This window comes from Urocampus carinirostris, chromosome 13 (assembly GCF_059441175.1).
Source record: "Urocampus carinirostris isolate Australia breed hairy pipefish chromosome 13, RoL_Ucar_1.0, whole genome shotgun sequence".
Lineage (NCBI taxonomy): Eukaryota > Metazoa > Chordata > Actinopteri > Syngnathiformes > Syngnathidae > Urocampus > Urocampus carinirostris.
Genome location: NC_142361.1, coordinates 30,434,276 through 30,456,319, shown reverse-complemented (window position 1 = coordinate 30,456,319; position 22,044 = coordinate 30,434,276). Strand labels below are relative to the sequence as shown.

Sequence of the window (22,044 nt, the reverse complement as noted above, 5' to 3'; positions counted from 1 at the left end):
ACCTAACCACTTGACGGACAGTAATAACCCGTAGGAAACAGTGGATGAAGGCAGGTAAACAGTAGACAACAACAAAAACAGCTATACTATTCAACCTCATTGGCGAATATTGTGCAGCTGTCGGATGAGGTGCTTCACCTTGCCGGAAAGCACAAGGGGCACTATTTAGAAAAACTGCTAGCTTACACATTTTAAAAAAAATGTCTAGTCTGTCTGATTTCAGTCTACACAGTCTGTACCACTACAGTGTAAATGGAGTATCCTCATACACACGTGCTGATCTAAATGTCTGGATGCTTACCAGTTCTTTGTAGCTGTTACGCGCTACTGTGCTTTGTTTTGCTGACATGCACCCTTATGTGATATGTCGCCCTTGCACAAACAAGACTTAAACGACGTTGTTTCAAAATTTTGGGGGAATGTAATTGAACAGTAAAGCACGGGTAATTTGCACCTTGAATAGCAATTACTTTTAAGCACGTTAAAAAAAATGTTCTTTGGTGAAATAAGGTTTTCTCTTCTGAACAATGTGGCAGTTCATTTCGGCGTAATAAACTTTATGGAAGAGCGCATAACAGTTTTCAAAACATGTGGTATTCGGAAGATTACGGTTTTGAATCCCTGGTTAATCATAATAAAAGCAGCTCATTTACATAGTAAGAAATGGCAAAGGTAAGACACTAACACTAGCTTACTTATTATATTAAGTGTCTTTGACGTGACTTTTACCTACACTGCTGCAAATCCTGAGTGTTGTGCCTCGGGACAACACCAGACCCTCCATTTGATTGCAGATAAACGTTGCCGCCTTCTGTCGTCATCAAAAGAGATCAAATTCCAAATTGGGCTTAGAAGGTCACCCACCGGACAGGTATCAATGACCCTGGTAAAAAGATGTGGTTATATTCCTTTGTCCTGGTTATTGGTATTGGTTCCAACTCCACTGCCTATTCAACTGCCGTGCGCTCAAGTGTTTTTTTCCGTCCGCCATAGCTCTCATTCTGCCAGGGAAGGCAACGTGACGTAATGTGCAAAGTGTTGAAAACAACCTTAAACATTGGGTCCTACATTACAAAACAAAACCCAAAATTGTAGCATTCTTTTTGAAACAGCAAATATAGTTATTTTGTTATAACAAATGAAAAGTTGTTTGATGAAAACTCAAAAATGCGCCCCGTCGTATATAACAACACAAGAAATGGATTACATTTTTTTTAAAAATATTTGTCAGGAATCATTCCAAATCTGATTCGATTGGAGTGGTTTTTGACACAACTGTATTTGAAGTGTGCTTTATGGAGCATTTACTGCAGCAGTCTCAGATTTGCGGCCGGCGGGGCAAATGCGGCCCCTGGGATTATAGTTTGAGGCTCTTGCTTTAATATGAAAGTTCAATGTACGTGCAGCCCATCATGTTTTGGATTTATTAATTATTGATTGTTTATTGTCATTTCAATTCTTAATCTTTATTTATTTTTAGATTTTGTGTAGAAAATATTGTGGAATGTTGTTATCAGTGTTTTTCTTGGAAATCCTGATGTGGCCCAACCTCACCCAGACCCCTAGCTCCGGCGGCCCCTAAGTTAGTTAAGTTTGGGACCCCTGATTTGCTATATAAACTGTACATTGCTGTCTTGTCAAGTCATTTTTATTTGTATAGCCCTTAATCACAAAGAGTCTCAAAGGGCTCAAAGGTTATTGCATAGACTATTATTACACCATCCCCTGATCTGAAACCAACATGAGGGCAAGGAAAAACTCAAAAACCTCAACACGAGGAAAATGAAGAAACCTTGAGAAGGGGCCGCACATGTGGTAATCCCCCTTTCAGGATGACCAGGCTGCAATGGATGTTGCAATTACAAATAATACAGAGATATGTTAAAAATGCTTGTACAATTAGATGTCGTTTGTTCATTATCTAAATAATTATGAATGGTGGTTTATGCATGTGTATAAATAAATATACTATCCTTCAGCTGCCCCCGACCTGGTTCTGGATGCCCAGTTGGTCCAGGAGACTGCCTACTTAGAGGACCGACCGCTACACCTTCTGAGCTGTGCCAATGAGGAAAACTGTCTTTCCTCCTCCGCCGCCCGCATGAACTGGCCATACGGCCACAGACGGCTTCTGCGTTTCTCTTCCCGCATCATGAATCTAGGACGCTCCGATTTCCGACCCAAAGCCACACGAGAGAGCTGGACATGGCACCAGTGTCACAGGTACGACTTCCCGACCGCAGGCTCATTTGCACGTGTTGTCGGAGAGTTACTGCAGTGGAAAGAACTCTTTACTATTTGTGGGATGTTGTGGTTAAGCATGTGGTCATTTCTTTTAGAGGCACCTGGACAAGGATCACTTGCGGTTCTTGGCAAACATGCATTAATGGCCTCAGTGTGGAGTTATTAGAGTTTATATTTAATTTAATCACCAGACGGAAAAAAACAAGTACATTGTGACTAAAAATCATCTGCTAGCATGAAAATCACACGTTCAACACAAGCATCTTTGTCACTTCAATTAGCAGGTGGGAAAAAAAGAAGAAGTTGTCAGAATCTTGGGTGTACGTCAGTCAGCCTGAGCACTCACTAAGAGTAGAAATTAGTAGTAGTAAAGAACAGCAAGTTGTTTTGACAACACATTAGTGCTTTGGATGATGTGGTGTCAAAGACCTCCATTCAGTCAGAACAGGTAAACAGGCGCTTGAACAAGCTTCTATGAAAGGTGTTTCGGTGACACCCACACTCATGTTCAAGAAGTGAGGTCATGAGGCTATGTGCCATAGGGGAGCACTGTTCATTTCATGTCAAGGCAAACAAATGCAAGCTCAGTGGTGGGAAGTAATAAAGTATTAATACTTGGCTCATGTACACATACATGCCGACCTTTTAACATTAGAAAGCGGTAGATGTTATCGCGTATTCCATGTTTACGCGGGAGACACAATCCTACTCCATGTGCGTGTTTAAAACCATAAGTGGCCAACTTTAACTGAAACGTAAATCTAGTGCAATTGTGTAACTGTTTATTCTTGCTCAGTGACTTATTCTGGCTTGAGCCGTAGACTAAAATATCAGTCTTGACCAGTGTTCCCTCTAAGCTGCGCGCGTGCGCAATTGCGCACTGCTCGCACATTCTCAGCGCACAAGAAAATCTAGCCGGTGCACAAAAATGAGGGCTCAAAATTACTAATTAAGAAGCAACTTAAGTCAAAGTTACAGTGCATGAAGGTAAAAATACACGGGTTCCCCTGACGTTGTGTCCTAAATGCGGTATTTTAAAGTCGAGTCAGAGTAGAACGAAGTTGAGTAAAGTTAGTAGAATTGGTCGAGAACCGGCCTCTTCGGCTCGGCTCACTAAAAGGAACCGGGTCCTAAACGGCTCTTCAGGTTGTTTTTGCTTCTTTAATCCCAACATGACCAAATATTATGTAAAACCATGCACAAAATGACCTAAAAGAAGGGGGGAATAGAACAAAAAAGAAAGAAATACTAAAAGAAACAAAAGGAAGAGAAAAAAAGAAGGAAAAATTTAGAAAAAAGCCAGAAAAAAAGAAAAAAAAGAAATGTAGGAAAAAAGTAAACAGAGAACAAAAAGAAAAAAGTGACAGCTCGGAAAAAATAAACACAGTGAGATTTTTTTTAAAGGAATTAAAAAAAAAAGGAGAAAAAAACACGGAAAAAATAAGAAAAAGTTAAATTAGACAATAATAAATACATGAATAATTGATAGATGTTTTTAAGGGGAGAAAAGCAGTAGTCTCACGCATAAAACAATAGTGTTTGTGAGTGTGTGTATGTCAACTACATTTTTCAGGTGCTTGTACTTTTAATAAAGTCTGCCCCCCCTTTGCCCTCCCTTTATTTGAAAACCTTCGTCTTTACCGTCCTTACTTTGACAAAACTTGAAATGTTAAAAAAGGCCAAAATGTAATTGACTATAAATCTTTTTTTGTTTTATTCAGAATTGTGCCCTTTAATAAAGGATGTCTGACAACCTTTTTTTCATATCTGATACGTGGCCAAGTGTCTTGATCGATACCGAACCTTTACGAATCCAATTATTTTGTCAATATAAAACCAACAATCAAATCAGATGTTATATGCTTTGGGATGGACCTCTTAATTCAAACAAGTACGATGATTTGTGTCATCGTGTGGGTTTGCGGAATGGATCATATTTTGTCCAGGATTGTATTCAATACGGATCCTGTGGATTAGATAAGGTTATCCCTAGTTTAAACCATTTTTGCTAGGACATTTGCTCAACACAGGGCTGTCGTCTTGGAATGGCATTAGACAAGTAAAGAAATAAGCAAATGGAAAGATAAAATGCTACCTGATTAAAGAGAGGCTATCACCCAACTTCAACTCCAATCCTTTGCAAATTGAAAGGGAGAAGCACAATCCCATCTTTTTTCAGGACCAGAACGGAGACAAGACCTACTTGCGTTGCCTTTATCACAAGTTTTTATTGGAAGGAAGAAAAAGGGCTGCGCACACAATCCAGTGTTCGCTGGACGTGGGAAGCAAGTCGCTCTGGTACTCTGATTGAGCTCCGAACGCGGAAGTGGATCCTCCGTGGCAAGCGATGGCGGTGTCAGGGACAGGAAAAGTGGATCGGTAGCCGGGACAGGAGAGCAAAAACGTGGTCGGTGTCGTAAGCGAGTCGTAAGCCAGAAAAGGAGAGAAGAAGTAGTCGAGGACAAAAAGAGGTCGCAAACCGGGACGGGAGAGCAGAGGTGGTCAGGATCAAAAACGGGTCGAAGCCAGGGACAGACGGGAGCAAAAAACGGGACAGGTGGTAGTCAGGGTCGAAAAAGGCTTGCCTAGTGTTCACTGAGGTTCGCAGACGGACTGACAAAAGGGGACAGACAGGACTTGGTTCAAATACTGATCGGGAGCCAATCAGAACCCGCGGCAGTTGGCGCCAAAAGAGCAGGCACAGCTGAGTTACATCACGAATCATGACATCTTTGATTAATTCTCAAAAATTCCCTTTTCCCCAGCCTTTTAGTATAAGCACAACTACCCAAACAATTTTTGCACTAGTTCTCTCCCTTTTTTAAAATGATTTTTCTGTCTTTCTTGTTTAGGCATTACCACAGCATCGAGGTTTTCACGCATTATGACCTGCTGACGCTCAACGGCACCCGGGTTGCAGAAGGACATAAGGCCAGTTTCTGTCTAGAGGACACGTTTTGCCCCGACGGTAAGATTTACCAAAATACACACACGCACACAAAATGTGATTTTTTCCTTTTAGTGGCATGAAAATATCATCAATATTTTTTCTGCAGCAGTGTGGAGTTTTTACTCGGTGGTTAATGTATCAGATCGCTGCTGTGCTTGTTTGTTCACTTCCCATTTGCATGTTACATCATGGATGAAATAGCTTGTGTGAAAAAGCTGTATGAAATGAAAAACGTAATCACATATATCAGGCATTAAGCTTTCTTTGTTGATGATGATGACAATAGTCCATTTTTTTTTCTGTGTGTGTTTTAGGTGGGCAAAAGCGGTTTTCCTGTTACAACATGGGGGACCAAGGTATCTCTGTGGGCTGCTGGGACACCTACAGACATGATATCGACTGTCAGTGGATTGACGTGACAGATGTGCGGCCGGGAGATTACATCTTTCAGGTTAGGAGTCCTTTTTGAGTTTGAACAATTTAATAATGCCTTTCAGTCAACTGAAGTATTCAATTTGGAGCTAATTTACTAAAAATATGGACACAAATTGAGCAGCACAGCGGCGCAGTGGTTAGCCCGTGTGCGGCACAGTTCTAAGGTCTCGGGAACCTCCTGTGTGGGTTTAAATCCAGCTACCGGACTTCCTGTGCGGAGTTTGTATGTTCTCCCCGTGCTTGCTCGGGTTTCCTCCGGGCACTCCGGTTTCCTCCCACATTCCAAAGACATGCATTTCAGGTGAATTGGCCGGTCCAAATTGTCCCTAGGTGTGAATGAGCGAGCGAGTTGTCTGTCCCCGTGTGCCCTGCGATTGGCTGGCAACCAGTTCAGGGTGTCCCTGCCCACTGCCCGATGATTGCTGGGATGGGCTCCAGCACCCCCGCGACCCTACTGAGGATAAGCGGTGCAGCTAATGAGACGGGGAGATGGACACAAATTTGCTTAGAGAGATGCAATGAAATCCTGAACAGCAAAACATTGTTAGCATCCTAATTTGAACCTTTTTGTTAATAGATCATGAAAAAAATCAAATATTTAAGTTATGTTAAAATTGACCTGATAGAACAGGTGTTAAGTGTTTTGTTGACAAATTCAGATTTTTTTACAGTTATGAATATAGCGTAAAATCTTGGAACGCATTGGCTAGCTAATTAGCTTGCCTGCAATGGCAAAAGAGAAAATTCATCCAAAAAATGTTCACAAATTTGATCCAAGTTTAAATTGAAAAGCATATTTCTTGCTTGAATTTTTACTGTATACTTCACAGAGTCAGTTTGTTTAAAGAACTAGTCAAATGTCAACAAATAGCGCCAGGTGGGTTATTTCTGATTTTACTAGCAGTCTTGAAAGCAGCATTTGATCTCACAGAGCTTTCATCTACTTAACATACCAACTAACTTATATGTTTTCCCCGCATTTTGTACGTTTTTTGATCAATTCAAATAGTGTATTCCATATAATAGCTTTTGTAGTCATAAGGCAGCACGGCGGCGCAGTGGTTAGCGCATGTGCGGCACAGTTCATGTCTTGGGAACCTTCTGCGTGGGTTCAAATCCAGACTTCCTGTGCGGAGTTTGTATGTTCTCCCCGTGCCTGCGTGGGTTTCCTCCGGGCACTCCGGTTTCCTCCCACATTCCAAAAAGATGCATTTCAGGTGAATTGGCCAGTCCAAATTGTCCCTAGGAGTGAATGAGCGAGTGAGTTGTCTGTCCCCGTGTGCCCTGCGATTGGCTGGCAACCAGTTCAGGGTGTGCCCTGCCCACTGCCCGATGATTGCTGGGATGGGCTCCAGTACCCCGCGACCCTACTGAGGATAAGCGGTGAAGCTAATGAGATGAGATGAGATCAGCTTTTGTAGTCTTTTGTTTTTGTTTCCTCTTTTTATTTGACCGACCTCGTCTTTTCCATTTCAGCTCTATTCCGTATTATCTAGATCAGTGCTTTTTTAACTTTTTTCAAGCAAGGGCATGTTTTTTTACATTGGAATTTTTTTTGCGGCACACCACTAACCAAAAATAACACTGAAGAGTATGTTTAATTACAATGAAATGTATAATATCCCCAGTTTTTACAGCACAGACACTTGACAATGAGAATATTTGCAGAAAATGATTCATAAATGTTTTATAAAATTCAAAATTTTAAAAAGTGACATTGGATAATTTCTCACGGCACACCTGACGAACTCTCACGGCACACAAGTGTGTCGGGGCAAAGTGGTCGAAAATCGACGGTCAAGATCACTACTAGCAGACATCGTAGACTGCAAATATTGTCATGGTGAACTACAGTATAATAAGGGGAATTGCAATCATGAATAACAGGAGAAATTGGCTGGGGTTGACAGGTATGACATAATAATTTGAATTTCACTCTGAAACTTATCTGCAATCTTGTTGTTTTTTCTGGCTGCCAAGAAAACTATGTATTAATGTACAGTATTACTGCCATCCCAAATATTGAGTTTTTTTCTGTAATAGTCTGTTTCTTTATAAAGCCTAGGGAACTAGGGAGTAGCATTGACAATTGATGCTCAAACTGAAGGATGGATGATCGTCCCAAACGTCGTACGAAACGTTTTTGGAGACATTTTCAGTCAAACAATTCTCACAGTCTCCTGACATTCTCTTGTTAGGTCGGTTGTTATATACCGTACATCTATTTTCGTTTTTCCTAACATCCCGACCACCCCATCTAGTTCAACCGTCCTCTTTCTCTCTGTCATTACTTGAGCCTCAGCCAGTACATCAGGCTGGCGGTCACTGGAATAAAACACATCAAGGACTGCAGCTCATCATTATCCTTCATCTCACTCTTACAGATTTCACCCATCATGCACATTTTTTACAGCCGTCTGCAGTCTACCGACTATGGCTGGGCGCATATGTGGGAAATGCACGGCCGATAATTACTGATGTTTGTCTATGACACTCATTCGTTGTAATTACACTTGCTGGTTCGATCGTCACTTACGTAATTTAAGTCTAATCTACACGTCGTTTTTTTTTGGTTGACTATCTTTTAAAACGTGTGTTGCAATTATTGTATGTGATCTATGTAAAGAAAACATTTAGATATATAATCATGAGATGACAGAGTAAATTAGGGGGGATTATCGAAGCTTTTTGTATGTGAAACCATTACCTCAGTGTGTTTGACATTCCCTATTATGCCTCCCCTCCCCATACACAAGGACAATTTATTACCCCAAAATACATATTTCCTTAAAGCCACAACCCACTCTTAAAAACATGATTTTAGACATGCATGTTAGCAAAAATTTGACAATCCAAACAACAATAGAAAACCACAGTCTGCTTATAGCATTCCTTCACTGTCATGAATCAACATCCGACTAAAGCATTTCATTTACACACTGTAACATGTTTTATCGCAAAACAATTCATGTCTATTACAATGTTTCTGGAAGTCCAAACGCACCAATATAATTTTGACGTTACCGTAGAGTCTACGGCGTAGACCGCGTGAGAAACCAAATTGTCATTCTTTACAGTTTTATGACTCGCCCTTGGTTTCCTTTTTCCAGTTTGCCGCCTTTCTGCTTTGAAACTGCGTAACCGGTGTTTTAAGTGGGTGGAGAATTTTTCCAGAGCAGTTATTAGATTAAATGACTCTTAACCATTATCACTTAAGAAAAAGCTCGTATCAGCACTTAGAGAGTTGCGCTGCAAATAACAGAGTTTCTCTAGTGGACGCACCAGCCCGATACAAAAATAAGCTGCAGTCTGGAAAAACTTCCGGCGTTTTTATTTAAAAAAAAAAAGTTGCTTTCAACATATTAAAGCAAGTCACAGTACTACCAAATGTTGTGCCTGATGGAATATAGCGTAATATGCTGATTATTACCCTAATACATCAGAGTTTTCATAAATGTACCTTTTTTCTATCTATATCCCGTAAAATCTGGACTATAGAGCGCATCTGATTATAAGCCGCGCCCAGTGTATTTTCAAAGGAAAAAACATTTTCTACATACATAAGCCACACCTGACTATAAGCCACATGTGCCCACATTGAAACATGAGATATTTACAAAGAGACAGTACACAGAGTTTGAATAATATACGGGACCTTAACCCCTTAACATTCTGATGGCCTGCCAGCGGGCCACTGGACTTTTGATAAACAAATACATGCCGTTTCAAAATATACTCGTCAGAGAAACAAAACGATAGGTCTGAAACGAGAAAAGCTAAAAAGCCGGAGTAACTCACTATTACGTCCCCTGGGCTTCCGCGAAACCACACTCTCTTTCATATCCTCCTTCACCCAAATACTTATAACCATATACCTCCTACAACTTTACACAATTCAACAAACTCTCTAATCCACCTACCTCACTACCTCTTGAACACCTCAATACCTTACTCTTGTCTGCATGCACATTAAGTTTACTTCTCTTACACACTCTACCAAAGCAGTGTCATCTACACACAACAGCTAAATCAAATGTAAGTCACCCTCCCACACTATACCTGCTCTCCCTGCTCTTACACGCACCTCACGCAACGATCTATCCTACAAAATGAACAGCAAAGGTGACATGACACATCCTTGTCTCAAAACCATTTTTTTACCGAAAACCACCCGTTCACCTCACTCCCCACCTATGTTCCCTCTAATTTTCCACGGGTCTGAGCGTTCACACAAAGTCGGTGAGCAACGCTTGAAAAAACAGTGAGCAACCATAATCCCAAGTGTGGCAAGATAATGAATTATCAAACATGTCCAAAACTTGACATCAAGTTACATTTTGCTGAGTGTCCGGCAATGCAAAATTATTTTTCTCTTTTGAATGAATTGACTCATGTACTATTGCAAAGGTTGTACGGCCTACAAACGTCGTTTGTTCTTACAATTCTTTCACAAGATATCCATTTCTTTTCATTTCCTGATATATTTTGTCACATAATATTAACATTTTTGGGGGCTTATTTAGTCGGATGTAAGATACAGAACTGTACTTAATCACATTTTTTTAGTGGAAGTACAATGTTGGCAACACGATTCACTTGATATAATTGGAAATTATTTGAATGCAACACAAACTTTTTCTTCTTTTTTCCGTGTTTTTTCTACTTGTTTTTAAATTCCTTTAAAAAAAATGTCATTGTGTTTTTTTTTCCCGAGCTGTTACTTCTTTCTTTTTGTTCTCTATTTACTTTTTTTCTTGCTTTTTTCTAAATTTTTCCTTCTTTTTTTCTCTTCCTTTTGTTTCTTTTTTTCTCAGCTTTTCACTACTTTTTCATTTCGGTATTTTTTTCTTTTTTGTTCTATTCCCCCCTTCCTTTAAGTCATTTTGTGCATCATTTTACATAATATTTGGTCATGTTGGGATTAAAGAAGCAAAAACAACCCGAAGAGCCCTCTAGGACCCGAAGGAGCCGGTTCCTTTTAGTGAGCCGAGCCGAAGAAGCCGGTTTTCGACAAACTCTACTAACTTTACTCAACTTCGTTCAACTTCGACCCGACTTCAAAATACCGCATTTAGGACAAAACGTCAGGGCAACCCGTGTATTTTTACCTTCATGCACTGTAACTTTGACTTAAGTCGCTTCTTAATTAGTAATACTGTACTGTATACTATCGTATTATTGCAATGATTACTCAACCCTTAAAGATTGCTGACCAGAGTTGTAAAACATTGTCAAACCTGAGTTATGGCCGAGAGTCCAGACACTTTATCCCTGGACCAGCAGTAGTATAGGTGACATACGATACAGCATTAGAGTGAATTTTTTGCATAGTGCATTCTGTTAAGTTAAACAGTCTCTCCACTTCTTCACCAACGATTGTTAGAGAATAGAGAAAACAAAGTATTTTACAAAGTAACATACAAGTTCTTTTACGTACGAGAACCTATTAAACTGCAACGCTAATGACGCACATGTAAAAAAAGTGGAGACGAATGAACCTATTCGAATGCAGTAAAATGAATCGTGTAAATCAGAGTTTCTGGCACTGTGAATAAAAATACTGTGATAATGAGATAATCTCTAATGCCTTTTCACACTCACATCGCTACCTCTGGTAGCCTAGTGGTAAAGTGTCGGCGCTCTCACTACCAGTACTCGGCTTTGAGTGCCTCTGCATACAATGTTTTGACCTTTGCATTAATGTATACCGTGAGTGCATGGAAAAACCCAACTGTAATAAAGTAATACACACAGTAGCTCTTACTGTAGTCTAAATCTTAAGCTTATGTATGAGAAATATATGATAAAAGACTATTTTTTTGTGTGCGCCTTGTAATTTGGTGTGCTGTATCGTCGGAAAACATGGTAAACCCACAGAGAGATGTTCTTACTCTTTTTTCTGCAGACTTCAAGGGCTAAATCAAATACATGTATTTGGCATATTGCCAATATTACCACAATGGATATTTTCAACATGGGGTACTTGTGTTACGTTAGCCTTAGAAATATTTAAAATCAGTTATGTTTGACTGAGGGCAGCACGGCGGCGCAGTGGTTAGCGCGTGTGCGGCACAGTTCTAAGGTCTTGGCAACCTCGTGTGTGGGTTCAAATCCAGCTACCGGACTTCCTGTGCGGAGTTTGTATGTTCTCCCCGTGCTTGCGTGTGCCCTGCGATTGGCTGGCAACCAGTTCAGGGTGTCCCCTGCCCACTGCCCGATGATTGCTGGGATGGGCTCCAGCACCCCCGCGACCCTACTGAGGATAAGCGGTGCAGCTAATGAGATGAGATGAGATCTTTGACTGAAATTTTCCAATCAATCAAACTTGTTGTAAAATCCTTTAGTTGTGGTTGAAATCGTATGAACTGAAAGACAACACAGTTCACAATTGTAAAAATCATTTTTGGCAGGTGGAAATTAATCCCTCTATGGACATGGCTGAGTCAGACTTCATGAACAACGTCATGCGCTGTCGCTGCAAATACGACGGTCACAGAGCTTTCATGTACGGTTGTCACGCAGGTAAACATCACCGTGTTCCTTTGTTTTTTTTCCCCACATACAATCTACAACACTCATTTTTCTTCTTCCATCCTTCAAGGAGACGCGTACAGCGCCGAGGTCGAAGACCTGTTTGAGCACCAAAAGGAAATAACCAACAACTTTGTGTAGGGAAGCAAAAATCTTGCAGACGCCGCTCGAGAAGGGCAGAGCATTTTAAACAAGGCCCTTGTGAAGCTTTCAGAACTAAAAAAAATAGCAAAAAAACACAGAAAAAGCTTGGCCTAGCAGCGGATCAAGACTCACATCAACGCGACTCAACTAAACTGGCGAGCGACAAAAGTTTATTGACGCAGCTTTGAGCTGTTATGACACTAGTGTGTTAATAGATCGCATATCCATGAAATGGTGGACTACTTCAATTTTCACAGCATACACACTTGATATACGATTGAGACTATCGCCAGAAAAGGAGTACTTGGGAATCTACCTGATGTGTGATCTTTTGATATCGTTCTATCCGCTGCAAATTGATTTAGAGGCAGCTTAGAGTTTTTATTTAATCAGCTATGGACATGAAACTGTGCTTTGGTATTTTTTAACAGAACTGCAATTGCAATATCAGGCTTTATAATTGTCTTTTCTTCAAACAATAATTAACGATCAGTCATTCCTAATTTATTCTTTGGCTACCAAAAACAATTGTTACCATGTAAAAAATGGTAACAATAATTAATTAACAATTCATTTTATTTACAAAGCACTTTATCTTCCTTTTTTACATGAGCATTCTTGTAAACTGCGTACAAACTAGCCTACTTATGCAGACTATATACATATCCATTATAATTTTTTTCACAGTGAACTATAAAGTTACTATTTTCATATGCAAATGTACTATTTATGCTGATATTTAATTTATTAAGACAACATAAGAGATTTGCTTGCTAAGGATAATTGACAAAATACAGATTTCCACGTTTGGAATGTGGTTATTAAAACGCAACTGTAAGGGTTTTCGCTCCTGGATTTTTTGCATGGGAGGGGACAACAGTGTCACAGAACCACATGCCTGTGGCAGGCTTTAAGAGCAGATGTATAAATATAAAAAAAAAGCCTTTTAATTATGTGCATTTGGGTTAGTTTTCGGCTTAGGGTGAAGGCTAGTGCGTCCTTTTATGCACACATTGAAACGTCTGCCTATTGAATTACAGTAAAATATTTTTTTCAAATGATAAATGAGAAACAAAAAAGGGTGATTGATGGTTTAATTCCTTTTTTTTCCACCCAGAGGTCACACAGATGATAATGACCTATTTAAAAGGAGACTACCATGTCTGCCTTTGAAAAAAAAAACATCAAATACATCATTCTTATTATCTGCATAGCTGAACAATAAGATACTGTAATGCAAGAATTTCTCAAACCAGTTTTTATCATTGCAATGCTCGTCTTTGGTTAATTTTGTATGAATCACCTGTAATTTGCAAGAATCTTTAAGGGCATTGCGCCGTTTTCTAGCCGACACAAACAGACCTTCTGCCATCACTTTTTGCTTTTGTACTATTGTCTATTATCCATTATTTAAAATTATGTACCAATACGAAGATCACGTTTATCATGTGAATGTCTGTATTTTACTTTGCTATGAAATGTAGCAACCTTCTGGCCAGTGAGAGTGTGAGCCAATATCTCATTCGAAGAAACCTGAACTCTCAAGGACTGAGCAAGTGTCCATGGTTTGGTTGCTTTTTTTGTGGTGCAAAAAAAATCTCAAAAAACTGTATCCCTTTTTTTCTGTCTCGGTGCTAACGTACGAAAATGATAATGCATTGTGCGTAAAGTTTGTGGGGATACTAAACACTGGCTGAGTCACTTCGAATCACCTCCCATCCATTCATCATGACTGTGAAATAATAAAACTTCATTGTCACACACAACAACCACGCCTCCTTCCTGACTCCTTCCCAAACATCTATAGAAAACACGTCCAATTAAATACTGAGACGCGGTCAATCTTCTATTTTAACTTGGAACACGATGACTGTGTTTAATTCATAAATGAAGACTGACAAGTTGAATTCTTTACTGATTTTAGCAAGGGTAAATAAATAAGACCTACAATTATGATCGCAAATACTCGGTTGTTTTTATAATTGGGCATATTACCATATGTTTTAAAATAGGAGAATGCGATATCACAGAACAATGAACTTAACGTATTCATTATTTTGTTTTGTATTATTATTTTTTCGGAGACCCTGGTGGATGGACAATCTAAGGGGCTTCGAGGGCATGGCCCCCCAGAATAAATTTTATCGATCCATTTATCCATTATCTCCACCGCTTATACTCAATAGGGTGGCGGGGGTGCTGGAGCCCATCCCAGCAATCTCCGGTCAGTGGGCAGGAGACACTCTGAACTGGTTGCCAGCCTGTCGCAGGACACACAGGGAGAGTAACTTATAAGTTAGGGTCTGTGTACACCAGGGGTGTCAAACTCATTTTCACTCGGGGGCCACACTATAGAACAAACATTCTGTCGGGGGCCGGACTAGTAGATTTAAGAGAAAGAAAAAGAGAGATAAAGAAATAAGAGAAAGAGGGAGGGAAAAGGAGAGAGGACAGGACAAAGAGAGGGAGAGAGCTTGAGAAACAAAAGATAAAAAGTCGTGAGAGAGGGGGGAAAAAAGGGAGAGGAAGAAAGAAATCCAAAGAGAAAGAGAAAAGCAGAAGGGGAGAAAAGAGAAAAGAAAGCACGAAGGGTAGGAAGAGAGAAAATAGAGAAAAGGAAAAAAGGAAGTTAGAGCAAAAGAGGTTAAAATACACAGAGAAAGACAAAGAGCAGGGTGGAAAAAGAGAGAGAGAGAGAGAGAAATAAATACAAGTACAGTGTCTTTGTGAGAGGCACCTGGCTTTGGCAACATCAAGTTGACATAGTTGACAACCTGCAGCTTGTTTTTCTCTCGCGCTTCTCTGAGTGTTGTCTCGCGGGCCGGATTCAATCCCTCAGCGGGCCTGATCTGGCCCGCGGGCCGCCTGTTTGACACCTGTGGTGTACACCAAACCGTTTTCTCATTTGCTCCGAGTGAATTTTTCTCATTGCTTGCAATGGCAGCAGCACGTTTTTACATTCAGTCAAAAACACTGGCATTTTCTGCGCGACGTCCTCAGCGCTAAACCTTCGTTTCTGGTCGCCGAGAGTTGAATAAAGTACAACTTTGGGAAAATGTAAAGCTTGTCAATATCACATTTTACAGAGCCGTCAAGTTTGAGACTCAGGCGGGACCAATTAAACCCTTGTGGCCCGCTAGAATTTTCCTATGGTATGGGAAACACTGTATACAACAGTGTTCATTTTACCTCTGAAAAGTGATGGGTCCCGGGGACTCGCATGCTCAAAAATCTATGGGTCCCAAAAATTTAGTGTTATCGAGGTTGAAATTGTAAATCGGCGACAAATATATAATATAAATTTATATATTCATTCAGTTTTAATCATCACAGTTTATTGGTAGTACAGATCAGTTATCACTTCAAGATTTTTCAGTTCACAATATTTTACATTATACAAAATAATATCGCTGAAATAATTATATTAATCTATATTCTTTTGTTTATTTTCTTTTGTCGAATCGTTCGCTTCAACACACGTGTTTTCCTTGTCGCCGCGATCTTCCGAAGAATTTCTCCGCCGTTTTTTCGTGCCAGAATTATTGCCGTTGTTATCATTTTCTGCATTATGTTTTGTTGTGTAATTCGTACTGTAATGCATCAAAGCAAGTGAGCCGTTTGAGAACCGGCTCTCTTTGATGAGTTGAGCCGAAAAAGCCGGTTCGCTGAAAAGAGATGGACTTTCACTACACAGCTCGAACTCGTTTGACTTGATTTATTTGCCGTTTTCGTGATAGTCGGTGTTTACCGGATGGTACCCATGATCGACAAATTTGCGTTTTTCTTGTACGTCGTACACGTCTTAAAATGCATAATAAACGTACTTTGTACAGCAAAAACGTACAGGTTGACAGGTATGCATACTTAACCTTCCCTCGACGACAAGCACCACAACAATGACGTAATCTCGAAGCAACGGCATCTCGTTTGCCGAGATCGGCGTGCAGACGAAAACTAGAGCCGCGAGACCAAAACAACAATGGCGGATCTGCCTAACGAAAAGTTTGGAGTGCAGTAAATCTTTGTTAAAAAAAAAGTAATCGGTGATAATGACAATTTTGTGTCAAAAAAGTTGCGTCCCTGGGATGCACGTTGACTTGACACTATGCGTCCCCAGCAAAAAATGATGCATCTGGGGCACGGGCAAACGAGAACACTGATACAGTTAAATATTTTCCAGAAAGCAACAACACACTCACATGAATACTCTTAATAAACTATGTATTTACTTAAATCTAAGATTAAAATAGTCAGAAAATTACCAGAATTAATGCGAAATGTTTACTTTTCACTCGTACAGAATGCTTGTTTTCTTTCACTTTCTCCTCATAAACAAATGTCTGTTGGGTAACACATTAATGTTCCACCTGCAGCGCGACAGAACAGAATTAGCAAATTTGGATTGGCCGAGAGACTGGAAACAAGTTACAAGCGTGTAACCCAAAAAGCCTTTCAAGCTGTTGGACTTGCTTTTGACTTCATCCTTTGCAAACAGTTCTTTCCCCACCAGTCCTTTCCGAAACAAGCAGACAACTAGCCAAACTATTTGAGTAACGCAAACACGTAGAGTGTCCTGGAAGTGACGACCAAACTGCAGACTATCAAAACGAGTAAAACGTGCGTGTCTGGGAAGAAATGTCATAACAAAATGTTTGACCTGCTCTTAGTTGACAAGTCCGCCCAGGAATAAAACCGAGGGTCTTTAAAGTGGTTCTTTGGCTGACCGGGATGAAAAAGCTGTTTTGGTCAACAGCATGAAAGCGGTGCACCGGGTTCTGCTGTTTGTCCTTCTTGGGACAAGCTTAAGTTATCTACAAACACAACTGGCTGGATCTTGCAGGGTACATTTTTGTTAGCTGTGGATAAACCAAAACAGTACGGTGTGACCATCAAGGCCAGATTTAATTCAGCAGTCCAGTTGGCTAAATTCCATTAACATTTTTTTGCCTTACCTTAATTTAGAATATCACCAACACTTCCATAATAACCGTATTTATTCGTGTATAAAACACTTTTTTTACCTAAAAAGTACTCAAAGTTTAAGTGCACGTTAAACATAAGGTTTCAAGGTACAGTGGAACCTCGGTTTTCGAACGCCTCTCAGTTCGGACAAATCGGTGTTCGACCAAAGATTGAGAAATTCTTGCTTCGCTGTTTGGTCAAAAAAATCGGAGTTTGAACGCCGGTACGCTAGGATGCGATGCTGAGCGGCGTACGGGTGTTTTAGCCCCTAATTATGCCTCCGAAGAAGGTCGGTACAAGCAGGACAGGTGAAAAAAGACAAGTTGTTCGTAAAACTATTGCCTTTAAGAAAGACATAATAGCTAAATATGAAAGAGGTGTACGAATTTCCGATCTTGCTAGTGAATACAGCATGGCTAAATCTACTATCAGTACGATAGTAAAGAATAAGGAGCCTGTGAAATCGAGTGATGCGGCTAAGGAAGTTAGCGTTATAAGCAAGCAACTGCCGCAAGTTTTGGATGATTTTTCTCTCCCCACAAAGGTAAGAAATCCTATTCATAATCCTTTTTTTATTTTTACACGTTCATGTTAGCGTAATCTTTCGTACGGAAGATTACGATAACGCGAACATACGATTAGCCTGGGTTAGCTTTGTTTACGTAAAACATTCAGGGTGTTGGAACGGATCTCCCTTTCCAACGAAGCGCTAGCCACTTTTTGTGGAGACCCGGGTGCTAAATGACGTGTAAACGACCTGATTTTCTTTATTTTTACACGTTCATTTTAGCGTAATCTTTCGTACGGAAGATTACCCAAACACGAACGTACGATTAGCCTGGGTTAGCTTCATGTTTACGTTCATGGTAAACATTCAGGGTGTTGGAACGGATTAAAAGAATTTTACATTACTTTTAATGGGAAAAATGATTTCGGTGATTGAACAAATCGGTTTTCGAACAGGGTTCTGGAACGGATTATGGTCGAGAACCGAGGTTCCACTGTAGAAGATTAACAATTTTGTGTAATCGATCAGTCGAGAAATATCACTGTCTGTAATCAATGGCAAGTCGAACCGGGTCACAGCAGTAAGAGCATGGAATTCTAAACACTAGACCGCTAGTGATATAGATGACATAGAAATTACATTACATTATATCTCATTATCAAACTATCTTTAGTCACAGTACTGGAGACAAATGTTAAAGAAAGGAGAAACAGTAAGTTGTCCTGAAAGATGAATTAATGCAGAAAAGCACTATGATGAAAACAACTAACATTAAATACGGAACATTAAATACATTGTAAATTGATGTTGTGTTCTGTTTGTAGTTTACGTTTTCAATAAATTATTTTCATCATGGCGGCACTTATTCAACATTTATCACTTACGGTGCTGAGTTTAAGGTATGAAAATGTGAAACAAAAGCTTATACCAATTTTTAATTAAAAACTAATATTGTAAAGAAACACACACAAATAAAGAAAGTACTACTGTACTTCCTTTTTGTAAATTCACTGCAAAATATAAATCATGAATTACCGCATTATCAAAACATTTTGCTCATTTTATAATATTTCTTGTTTTAAGATGTCACCTTGTTTTTCTACTAATCAAACTAATCAAAATAGTCTTACCTCGTAGATAGTACATTGTTCTACTTATTTTAAGTATGTTTTTTTTTCAAATATTGATTGAAAATATTCCCCAAAATAAGCAACATTAACTTCTATCTGCTAAATAAAATTATTGTCTATTTTAAGAAAAATCAATCATTTTTTATTTGAGACTCAAGATAAAATATATTGAAGAAAATTGGGCAACATTTTCTGGTCTCAATTAATTTTTTTCCATTTTTAAAAATAATCAAAACAGCAGAATAACGAGCAACCGGTGTTATGCCGAGAAATGCATCCCTGACGATATTTGCATCCCCTAGCTACTATAACCTCTTTTAACTCGTTTTATCTTACTTTTATATCACTTTTCGGGAATGTAATGGCGAACATTCAACAGCAAGCATAATAAGCTTTACGGTAGAGTGCATAACAGTCCTCAAAAATGATTGATATACGGTGTGCATTACCGTTTGATTACATTCACAACAAATGCAAGAGGAAGTGGTTTTGGTTGTATTTTCGCCATAACATTCCCGAAAAGTGATATAAAAGTGAGATAAAACAAGGTAAAAGTGGTTGTAGTAGGAGGGGATGCAAATCTCGGCAGAGATGCATTTCTTGGCATGACACCGTCACCGATAATCACTCTGCCTGGACGTTGTCTTCTTATCCCACGTCTTGTTTGCAGCAAATGTTTTTTTTTCAGGAGGCCCTCTGAATTACCCCACCCTGAAGTGCCCAATGGGGACCACAGACAGTTCCACAATGGAGGCCCTGTGCACACGGAGTGAATGACAGACCTGTCCATACAAGCACAGAGGAACCCCCGCCCTGTCACATAAACAACTCTGCACGTTTTTGCCGTCATCTCTTTCGGATGCAGCATTCCGTGCTTTTTGTGCCACACTGTTTGGACCAGGCAGTCAGAATTGGCGATGAAACAGATAGCCGCCTTTACTTAAAAGCCAAGTGGCAACTTTTATCGTTTCGGCTTCTCACGTTCACTTCAATCTCGTTTTGGCTGATGAAGCGCTGATGGGAATGTGCAGCAGCTCGCCTGCTTTGCTTGTTTTCTATTTGCACGCTACGCGCAACTCTTTCACGGATCAGAAAACGGGTGCCTGAAGACGGATCAGGCTTAATTTCACAGCAACTCTTAATATGTTGTAGTCACTCATGTATTTACATAAATCTCTTATCTTAAAAATATTACAGAAATTCAGCAGCTTAGTAGCACTAAGCTTGGTACCATGGCATGTTATAGTGCAAGGGTGGCGAACACGTGGCTCTAGTGCCGCATGCGGCTCTTGGCCAATAAGACTGCGGCTCTTTAGCTTGGCCTTGTGGCTTTGATGCTAGGTCCTTAGCCTGGCCTTTTGAAGCAAGGCTTAGATACTAGGTCCTTAGCTTGGCCTTTTGATTTTTGCATTCCGGAGATGGAATAGGAGCTTGCTCTGTCCACTCCACGCATTGGCCCGGTATTGCAGTACCTCCGGGGAACGGTGCATTCGCAATGATCGCAACAAGGCTTTAGGGCTAGGACCTTAGCTTAGCCTTTTGGTTGAGAGTAAGTGTCCCGGCTCCTAGGCTTTGTAGCGTATTATGAACTGACCGATAACGGATAATGGATAATGAATAACGAAGATAGAACAATAACCCTTAAAAACCCCCCTTTGCCTCATCATATTTTCTATACACTGTGGCTCTTTGCCTTGTTTCATGTTTAGTTTTTTTGTGTATATTGAAGGTGGAAACTTTCCTTGAAATCAACACAAGAACAATACTCGTTGTATTGTAAGGAGAGGAGTGTGTTATGGGAAATAATGTTTTTAATTGTGTGTGTCTGTCTGTCATGGCAGGTCAGTGCGTGGTGTGGCTCTTTGACTCTCACAGTTAAAAAATTTTGGCTCTTTGTGTCAAATTTGTTTGCCACCCCTGTTCTACTGTATGCAGGTTTGGGTTGGGTTACTTTGACTTGATTACTTTCAATTACTTTTGGATTACTGCAACACCAAATATGCTAATAAAAGACAAAATAAACTAAATATGAATAAAATTACTACATTTTGTGCAGGCTTGGGGGGCAACGGAACACATGGAACAGCAAAAATGATGTTGGCAAGCTGTTTGGATTTATTTTCAATTTGTTTCTGTCGCATTTTATGTTAGTTTTGCCGGAGATCAAAGAGATCAAAGCCAGGAGAGAAAGCTTTCCACGTGTTGTGAGTCATAATTTTATTCATATTTAGTTTCTTTTGTCGTTTATTAGCATATTTGGTATCGGAGTAATCCAAAAGTAATTGAAAGTAATCAAGTTAAAGTAACCCTACCCAACCCTGACTGTATATAGTAAAATACTATGGCACATGATATTTGTTACTACTAATAATTATATAAAGATTTTTACAATTGTTAGTCTGTAATTCTAAAATTTTAAAATTAACCATTTACAACTTTAATATTAACACTAGGTGTATACATCTAGACATTACCCTAAATGGTCATTTATAACTGAACTTTGAAATCCGTTACAGCAGAATATAGTGTTATTTGTGAATGTGCTTCATCTAAAAAGTCTAAGAAATCTGTATTTGAGTTTAAAAACAATTCTGCTAAATGCCTTGAAATTGATAATCGTAATCTAGGAGCAACCTCCATAACCATGCATGAAAAATATTGTTCTCGGCTGCAAAATTCCCATAGCATGACACCTGACTGGCTCCGGGTCCTCCTTTAACTAATTTATGAGCAACAAATTATTTAGAAGCTGAATAGATAATGTATGGCAAACTCTTATATTGGCATTTCAAAATGTCATAGTGCAGGAAACTGTGCAAACGCAGTCAGTGTGATACATTGCACATGCTGAATTAACCTCATTGCATGTTCCCCTCCCTCGTCACATACAACTACAAAAGGAGTTTGACCGAAATGAAGCACATTTGGCAGAGGTAATCCTGGCTGTGCCCAGTTTGAAGATCGACTAGAAGGGGTGAATCATATGAATTCATTGATTAGATAAAATCAGAGTAGAGGGGAATGAATTTGATTATGTTTTTCTTTAATTCTGGTATCATGTTTAGCTTGTTATTTCAGGTTTACTGTGGATCATGTAAAATAGAAATAGTTTCTGACATGAGAGGGATTCCCCATCCCTT

At 39.6% G+C, this 22,044-nt stretch overlaps 1 protein-coding gene and 1 non-coding gene across 2 annotated transcripts in view; both read left to right on the top strand.

Moving 5' to 3' along the window:
• Nucleotides 1–14,031, top strand: part of loxl4 (lysyl oxidase-like 4) — a 55,683-nt gene extending 41,652 nt beyond the window's left edge. Inside the window, exons 11-15 of the mRNA XM_088350817.1 lie at nt 1,980–2,223; nt 5,097–5,212; nt 5,509–5,645; nt 12,040–12,151; nt 12,231–14,031. Of these exons, the coding sequence (XP_088206943.1) occupies nt 1,980–2,223; nt 5,097–5,212; nt 5,509–5,645; nt 12,040–12,151; nt 12,231–12,301 (680 nt within the window). The 3' untranslated portion in view covers nt 12,302–14,031. The remainder of the gene's footprint in view (nt 1–1,979; nt 2,224–5,096; nt 5,213–5,508; nt 5,646–12,039; nt 12,152–12,230) is intronic.
• Nucleotides 14,032–20,216: 6,185 nt separating this feature from the next.
• Nucleotides 20,217–20,399, top strand: LOC148354288 (U2 spliceosomal RNA). Its single transcript, XR_015852589.1, has one exon. It is a non-coding gene; the product is annotated as a U2 spliceosomal RNA (small nuclear RNA).
• The last annotated feature ends 1,645 nt before the right edge of the window (nt 20,400–22,044 follow it).